This window comes from Glycine max, chromosome 9 (assembly GCF_000004515.6).
Source record: "Glycine max cultivar Williams 82 chromosome 9, Glycine_max_v4.0, whole genome shotgun sequence".
Lineage (NCBI taxonomy): Eukaryota > Viridiplantae > Streptophyta > Magnoliopsida > Fabales > Fabaceae > Glycine > Glycine max.
In genome coordinates, this window is record NC_038245.2 from 13,973,838 (window position 1) to 13,983,127 (window position 9,290).

Genomic DNA, 9,290 nt, shown 5'->3' on the forward strand with positions numbered 1-9,290 from the left:
AAACCAAACAGATTTAAATTATTTCTACTAATCATGATTATATAGGAGGATTTATAATTCTTAAACAATTTTAATATATTTTTCATTCTTATAATTTAATATTTTTTTATTTTCATTCCTATAATTTAATTTTTTTTTGTTTTAATTCTTATAAAATATATTTTTTTTATCCTTAAAGTGCGTTAAATAATATTTTTAAAAGTTTTTACTGTATTATTTTTAAAAGTTTTTACTGTTCAAAACTGTCTTTTTATTTTTTATTATTTAAAGTGTTAAGAATAAAAAATAAAACAAACATATTTTATAAAGACTAGAACGAAAAAAAAAATTAGTGACAAAAAATAAATACTAAACTGCAAGTAAGAAAATAGTATTTAACCCTTCTTAAAAATTAAACCTTTGATTGTAATTACCATGATTTTTTTATCACTAAATCAAACATTAAGGCTATATTTAATAAAATTAGTTAACAAATTAGTTGGAAGTTGTAAAGCTAAAAGTCGGATGAGCTTAAAAATTAACTTATTAAATTATAAGTATTTGATAAAATTAGTTATTAAAATAGCGAAAAAATATAAAATAACAAAAAAATACTAAAATCATAATTAAAAAATATATCAAGAAAAATAAATAAATATATTGAAAATAAAATGGAAAAAAATATAAAAAGTTAAAAAGTTAAATTTTAAAAATATTACTTCAAGTAACATTTTAAAAAAATACTAAAAACTACTAAAAAAATCTTATTTAATGAGTGATCAAATAAAATTTTCAGTTGAAAAAAAATTAAAAATCAACTAAAATATGATATGGAACATAACCCAAAAATATATTTAAAAGAGTGCATTCCTATTATTTCTCTTAAACAAAGAAAAAAAAAAGATATATACATTTCGTGTAAGATACTTTTATAATTTGTGAAGAGTAAAACTGTGAAAGCATTGCAAGCAAGAAGAAGGTTCAGCAAAAAAATAAATAAATAAATAAAATATTGCAAGCAAGAAGTCGTTAGATTCCATCGTAGGTGAATCACGCAAAGCGGCTCTGTTTCTTATGGGATTGTATTGATTTTGTGGGATTTTAAAAGATTTTTTTTAAAAGACTTTTTACAATCAGGATTCTTAACCCAAGATTTTAATGGATTTCTAACACAGATTTTTAAGATTTCAAAGTACTTTATGGATTTTTAAGATTTTGAAAGATTAATACATTTTAAACAAAAAAATAACGGAAGTTACAAAAGTGAATGAAAAAGATGATAAATAAATTATAATGTTTGAATAAAGAAAATAAAAACGATAGAAATTTTAAACCTTTTAATAACAAAGTCATTATTGCCTAAAAAAATAATAACAAAGTGATTCTCACTTCATGTTCGCCTAATTATTAGCATTTCTCCACATATCTGAACCTATATTAGTCCTCCATATATTAGCATCTTCTCGTTCCTGCTCTTGTGTTTGAACAATGGGTTCATGATCATTGTCTTCGTAATTTGGTAACACTGAAGATGAAGATGAAGACTCGTCAGTAGGTTCCACTGGAAATTCATCAGAACGACATTCTTTGCGAAGAAAATTATGAAGTGCTGCACATGCCAACACAAGCTCTGCTTGTGTTTTAAATAGAAATGGAGGTGCTGACTTAAAAATTGTGAACCGCGATTTAAAAATACCAAATATCCTCTCAATCACATTCCTTAAGGATGCATGCCGAAGATTAAATAATTCCTTTTCATTTTCAGGGTCATTACCGTGACCTGCAAAATCTTGTAGATGATATCGTACACCTCGATATGGGGCTAAAAATTTGCGTCGATTAGGAAATCCACAATCCACCAGATAATACTTACCTTGGGGCACTTTAAGTCCATTCTTCCTTGCCAAAGCATCACTTAACACCTTGGAATCATGTGCTGAACCCTCCCACCCGCTAAGAACGTACATGAATTCTAAATCAAAGTTACAAGCAGCTAATACATTTTATGATATATTTCCATGACGATCACGATAACTGCTTACATCTCGTCCTTTTACTGATGCGGGAATATGTGTACATCAATAGCTCCAATGCAATCCTAAAGTGTGTGTATCAATAATCATAAATATTATTATAATAATCACAATTATAATTATAATTTTGTTATAATTAGATAATGATCACATACCTTAAAATAAGGATAAAACCTTGTGCTTTCCCTTATTTTTGCAGGCACAGTTGAGCCTGGTCTAACCATTAAATCAGGTGCTAATGAGTTCAGAGCTTTCAAAATCTTGTGAAAATTTTCACTTGTAGCAAATTGTGATCGGCCAAATGTATTGCGGATTACACAATATCGAGTGTTCTGGCCGACAATCTGTAGGAATGATGCAAGCATTTCTTCAACACAAATAAATCTTGTATCCTCCAAAGGTGTTTTTTCTCTTATAATCGTGCACAACTTTCGAAATACATCAGGATACATCTATATACTTGTCGAAAGATTGCAGGATCATCGTTTAATGCTTTGTGTATATAGTCATATCCCCGACTAGTAATTTGTCGTCGAGTTAATGGACGTTCAATATGTTCACCACGCATCATATTCAAAAACTGATTTAATATATCTATTAAAGCATAAATTGCCATCACATATGTGTATGTGGCTTCATAAAATTCTTCATTTGTTTCCTCGTCATCTATATCTTCATCATTTGTATCTTCATTATATATATCTCCATCCATTTCTTCGTTCTTTATGTCATGGTCATGGTTATAAGTCAATATCAAAGTTAATATCAAAGTTAATACAAATTCATATATAAAATAAATATAACTAAAGTTTAACCACAACAATTTCACAAAATATATAACCTAAATACTTCAACCATAATAGTTCGACCAAAAAACAAACCAAATATTTCAATCAAAATACAACCATAATAGTTCGACCAAAAAACAAACCAAATACTTCAACCAAAATAGAGACCCAAAAGATATAGTTCAACAAACTCACGATGTTTAAAATAATATGTTAATAATAGATGATCAAAATATTAATTATTCCCTAACTTAAAGTTTATCCAAGATGAGCGTTCTTCGGTGACATCTTCAAGAAAAAATCTTTTTTTGCTTTAGTATTTAACAATTCAGCTGTCTTGAAACGCGTTATGTCATCCAAATTTGGAATTTCTTTTATAACATCCCAAATAATACCCTCGAGCTCTCTATCTCTATCTCTATCTTTTTCTCTTTCTCCATCATGTTGGATATTTTTTCAAAATTCACAGCAATAGTCCAATGCCAACAGAAAGATTTTCCAGAACGTTGCCTTGATTGTTGATCCCAACAGCGCTTGAACTCCCTCCATACTCGGATCTCCTTCGCTTGTGACAGTTTTGTTTTTCTATGGGAACCTCTGAATCTAAAGGGGGGTGGGATGGTGGACTTGGTTGGTTTGGTGATGGAGGCTGATATGCTAGTTCATAGTTATTTGGTGTTATGAATGTATCACTATTAGGATCATATGAAATCTTCTATCCCAACAGTTCTATTTTCTGGCTCAAAAGTTGTTGCATCAGTATCATCTGGATCGACTGATATAGAATTATTCCCGCTAGAAACTCCACCCCCAACACGATCTTCAAATACTCATAATCAACCATACTTTTTCCTCGAAGTTTGCTGTGACTTGGGTGGGACTAAAAAAAAAATCATTGTTAATATACTACAAATATTATAATTTACTAAATTTATAACTATTAATATATTTAAAAGATTATGAACTTAGCTCACCTTTAAGTAATCTTTCCATACATCCTCATGAGCAGTGAAAGTTTTTCCAATTGGGTCCCATCCAAAGCCAGAGTTGTTGCGCATAAGGGTTGACATCATGTTATACTGGTTTCGAAACCACTTCATCCGACTCAAATAATGATAGTTCGACCAAAAAACAAACCAAATACTTCAACCAAAATAGAGACCCAAAAGATATAGTTCAACAAACTCACGATGTTTAAAATAATATGTTAATAATAGATGATCAAAATATTAATTATTCCCTAACTTAAAGTTTATCCAAGATGAGCGTTCTTCCGGTGACATCTTCAAGAAAAAAATCCTTTTTTGCTTTAGTATTTAACAATTCAGCTGTCTTGAAACGCGTTATGTCATCCAAATTTGGAATTTCTTTTATAACATCCCAAATAATACCCTCGAGCTCTCTATCTCTATCTCTATCTTTTTTTCTTTTTCCATCATGTTGGATATTTTTTCAAAATTCACAGCAATAGTCCCAATGCCAACAGAAAGATTTTCCAGAACGTTGCCTTGATTGTTGATCCCAACAGCGCTTGAACTCCCTCCATACTCGGATCTCCTTCGCTTGTGACAGTTTTGTTTTTCTATGGGAACCTCTGAATCTAAAGGGGGGTGGGATGGTGGACTTGGTTGGTTTGGTGATGGAGGCTGATATGCTGGTTCATAGTTATTTGGTGTTATGAATGTATCACTATTAGGATCATATGAAAATTCTTCTATCCCAACAGTTCTATTTTCTGGCTCAAAAGTTGTTGCATCAGTATCATCTGGATCGACTGATATAGAATTATTCCCGCTAGAAACTCCACCCCCAACAACGATCTTCAAATACTCATAATCAACCATACTTTTTCCTCGAAGTTTGCTGTGACTTGGGTGGGACTAAAAAAAAAATCATTGTTAATATACTACAAATATTATAATTTACTAAATTATAACTATTAATATATTTAAAAGATTATGAACTTAGCTCACCTTTAAGTAATCTTTCCATACATCCTCATGAGCAGTGAAAGTTTTTCCAATTGGGTCCCATCCAAAGCCAGAGTTGTTGCGCATAAGGGTTGACATCATGTTATACTGGTTTCGAAACCACTTCATCCGACTCAAATAATGACTATAAGTTTTAGGGAATTTAGTTTTTGCATTGAGTTGAGGAAGTATTATTCGTTCTACATTTTGTTTGCTAAGTGACCCATTGGCATCACGCAATCCCCTATTCATAGCATCCACCAAGAGGTGCAACAACTCATTGGTATCCTCCATAGTCCAAGATACATAATTATCTTTGTCTCTACTCTTTCCTTTGTTATTTTCTTGTGAATCCCCCATTTGATCGCTAATATATATATAAGAAACTAGTTATTTGACAAAAATAGTTATTGTTTCCTAATTGTCAAAAGTATAGTGACTATATCCTGAATACTATACAATTCAATAGAAAAACCAATAAAAAACTACCTAATAATAAAATAAGGGTCATGCTAACATGCGCACTTAGGGCACATGTTAAGGATACTTCCAATAGTAACTATGTCTTAAAAACAACAATTTTTGACTTTTAAAAAAGTAAATTGCACAACTTTCAATACAAAATTTCTATACATAATACACTAACAAGTGTCTTAAGGGCACATGTTAGCATTTTCCATAAAAATAATACTCATATATCATAAAATCATTTAAAAAAAAACTATTAACAAAATAACAATAATAATAACACAATAACAATTAAAAATTATTAACACAATAATAATAATAATAACACGCTGTCAAAAAAATAATAATAACACATTAATAATTAACATTTTAATAATAACACAAGAAATAATAATAATAATAATGGACGTTGTAAAAAAACAAGTTGAAGAAACAGAAAAAAAAAAAGAGTTTTTTATTTTGATTTGCATATACAGTACTAAAAAAAGCAATATGAAATCTTGATGCATATCAATTGCCATTCTTTTGATGCATATTCATTGCCTGGACGTTGAAAACAATATGAATACGAACTTGAAGCATATACAGCACCCTTTTCTTTTGATTTGTGTAATATACATATAGTATGAACAATATTGACTATCGATTGCCATTAAAAAAATAGGTAAAATTGATTGAAAAGTTGTAAGAGAATGAACCTGGTAGTGGTTTGTGTCTTGTTCGGCAGGAGAAGAAAAAGTCTTTGGAAGATTATGAAAAGTCTCAAGGGTTTGGGTGAGATTGATGGAGGAGTATTTTATGTGTATTTCTAACTAAAAAGTCTCTCAAAATCCATTCCACAAAAGAATCCATCAAAATCTATTTACTTTTGAATACCAAAAGACATTTTAAAAGTGGTAAGAAATCTCAATTGAATACCAACAGATTTTGTTGCCCTGAAAAAAAAATCTTTATTGTCTTAATTGAATACCACAAGATTTGTTTATATTTTATAAAAGTCTTGATTGAATACCACAAGACTTTTTAATCATAAAAAACTCTTTTAAAATCCTTTGAAATCTTAATCCAATACACCCCTTAAGCTGACGACTTTTTTTTTTTTTTAAATCTATTTTCTTTAAGACTTAATGGAAATTTTATCATGCAACTTTTATCATTTTACAAATTTTATTACTCAAATTTTATTTTTTTAATTTTACGGTTCAACTTTCATCTTTTTATAAAATTTACCATTCAACTGAAATTCATAAAATTATGAAAATTTGGATGGTAAAAATTTACAATTAAGTTTTTCTTTTAATCTTTAGGTTTGTCAATATGGATGATAAAATTTGAAATTCCTGGTAATTAGGTGACTTGGCTAGGTGCTTGTTACCGTAAAAAATGAGTCAAATTGGATTGAATTTAATTCAATTTGACTCCACTCGATAAAAATAATTTGATTTGTAACTCCACTCGAATTCGATAAAAAAAAACTTTTATTTTTTATCCAAACTTGACTCTGATTGAAACGTGCAAGTAGCTTGGTTCAGAGTTCGACTTGATTTAAATTATAATTATATTACATATTTTTATTTATAATAAAATTAATAGGAAATTATTTATATCATTTTAATAATATAATAATATTATATATATATTGTTATAATTTTATACGGTTGGTATGACAGGGTTTTATTTATAGGATCATTAATGGGGTTATTTCTTATTTAATGTGATGCTTCCATAAATACTAAAATAACCTACCATTTTTAATGTTTATGCCTTTTGGTGCAAGGGAGTAATTTCTATATCAGATTTTTATAATTTTATTTTTCTATTTCTTTTTTTTCGTCATTTTTAAGCACTATTACTTTAAAGTGTAAGTTTTAATTTTTTAAACACCGTGTCACATTTATCTTTCTTATTTCAAATAAAGTCAGTTTTAAGAATATTATAATTGTATTCAATTCTAATTTGAATTTGATTTGTATATGTTGACATATAATATCGATAGAGATGTTATATCTTAATTCAAATAATTTATTTTCTTATTTTTATTTTAATTTTTAATCTCTTCGATTTATTTTTAGAAGTTATATAATAAAACAAAATATTCATTATTAATAATAAAAATCACATACACCATTTTGCTTAATTTTCATTTATAAATTTAAGTTAAATTTAAAAATACTCGGATAATTGAGACTAACTGACTCTATGGCTTTTTTTATTGATCATATTTTTCACGAGGGGAACAACTGTGCAGACTCCTTAGCTTCTCATGCTTCTCACACATATGTTTTTTTTCTTTTTTTCTTTTTTTGTGGGATAGTTGTCCCGTTTTTCATTCAGATATTTTTTTGTAAATGGTAGGAATGTCCGCCCTAATTTTAGATTCAGATATAGGTTCGCTTAATTGTTCCATGAGTTTGGTATGGTCCCCATGTGTTTTGTTTTCGGTCCTTTTTATTAATATATTTCGTGGCCTGCTGGTTTAGCTAGACGGTTGCTGGGGTGCCAGCCTAGCTGGCTGCAGTTTGACCTTTTTGTCTTAAAAAATATATTCTGAGGAAAAAAAAAAAACCCTTAAGTTAATTTATGTAAAATTTTCTAAAATTAATGAGAATCATACGTCATTAGTAAAATTAGTCTTTGACTTAATAGATTAAGAGACCTTTGTGGTCTCTAATCACACAAAAAAAGATTTAAAAAACATAATATCCTTAGATTATTTTTTAGATGACATGTCATCAATATAGTAAACTTTACCTACATTTCCAAAATACTACAAAATAAAATTTGCTTATGGAATAAAATGCTAGCCACACTTTTGTAAATCAATTATGTTTGGTATGTAGAAAAAAGACTAGCCAAAGGATCAAACACAACTAGTCAATGGATGTTGCACAGTTAGGCTTTAGATTTAATACATATAAAATATTTATCCCGTGCATCACAAGAGTAACTTAACTAGTATTTGATTATACTAAGATAACATGGAATGTGTTACTTCCTTTGTCCCGTAATAATCATCACAAGAAGAAAAATAAGTTCAAGAATAATTGTCATTTGTCTTTTTAATATATCATTAATTATATTTTCCAATCATATCACTATTACAATAAAGTTTTTTAATGACGGTTAAAATGGACTTTTAACGACGGTTGTTGTAACACCTTAAAATATTACTAATTATAAATCGATGTTTAATTGTATTTATCATGTTATTTACTATATGGTTGAAAACATCGATTTATATATTTCATTCAGATATTTTGCAGATAATCAATCTATTTAAATGCTTGTCTAAAAGAGTTAGAAAACATCTTAGACAAGAATATCAAACTCCAATATAACTATAACAAGTGACAATATCAACAGTAGAGGTAGTTATTCTACATAAATTACCTACATAGTCGAATAATCTCTTCTTCAATGTCATGGGTCCATAAGGAATATTCCATTTGTAGTTGCCATTTTCTTAGAAACACCAATCCTTTTCATAGTGAAACACACATGACAATTTCATTCTTCAATGACCTCACCAATTAATCAAATCAGTCAAGTGCAAACAAATTCATTCTACCGAGCACGGAAATTTCACATAAAACACAAATTCTCAATTGCATACTCAGAAAAAGATAAAAACAAATCAGGTATACCATGTGCATGTCTGTTACAAAAGAGGACTCCTTTGAGAAACCCTAGCTTTCTCAGCATCAATAATAGACTCCATCAACTTGACTGCATTATCAAGCTTCCCTTTAGCATTGGCCACAACATAATCAAAATTCTTAACATGCTTCATCTCCTTCCTAGCAGTACCAATCCTCACTAGCAATGACTCCACTATCTCTGTCTTCCGATCCACGAGCCTCTCTACCAATGCCATCTCGCTCTTCGCCGCCACAAACACAAACACCGTCGACTTCTCGAGCACTTTCTTCAGCGTGGCAGCCCTTCGCGAGACACTCCCGAATTTGTTGCTTCGAGACCTCCTTGTAGTCACCGTAGACCAGCGCATACTCCAACAACTCCTCCCGCTCCACCATCCCGAGAAACTCTTCCAT

At 29.5% G+C, this 9,290-nt stretch overlaps 2 protein-coding genes and 1 pseudogene across 2 annotated transcripts; all 3 read right to left on the reverse strand.

The window, feature by feature from the left end:
• Positions 1 to 1,243: 1,243 nt before the first annotated feature.
• Positions 1,244 to 1,946, reverse strand: LOC121172745 (uncharacterized). The gene has a single exon (XM_041004865.1). The coding sequence runs from the start codon at positions 1,944 to 1,946 to the stop codon at positions 1,380 to 1,382; it is 567 nt and encodes a 188-aa protein (XP_040860799.1). The 3' UTR covers positions 1,244 to 1,379.
• Positions 1,947 to 3,515: 1,569 nt separating this feature from the next.
• LOC121172833 (uncharacterized) lies at positions 3,516 to 5,064 on the reverse strand. The gene is made up of 4 exons (XM_041005467.1): positions 4,774 to 5,064; positions 4,264 to 4,680; positions 3,775 to 3,879; positions 3,516 to 3,680 (listed from the first exon to the last, which is right to left on the reverse strand). Exons 1-4 carry the CDS (start codon positions 5,062 to 5,064, stop codon positions 3,516 to 3,518), a joined length of 978 nt encoding a protein of 325 aa, XP_040861401.1.
• A 3,758-nt stretch (positions 5,065 to 8,822) lies between these two features.
• LOC100789995 (guanylate kinase 3, chloroplastic-like) lies at positions 8,823 to 9,290 on the reverse strand (annotated as a pseudogene).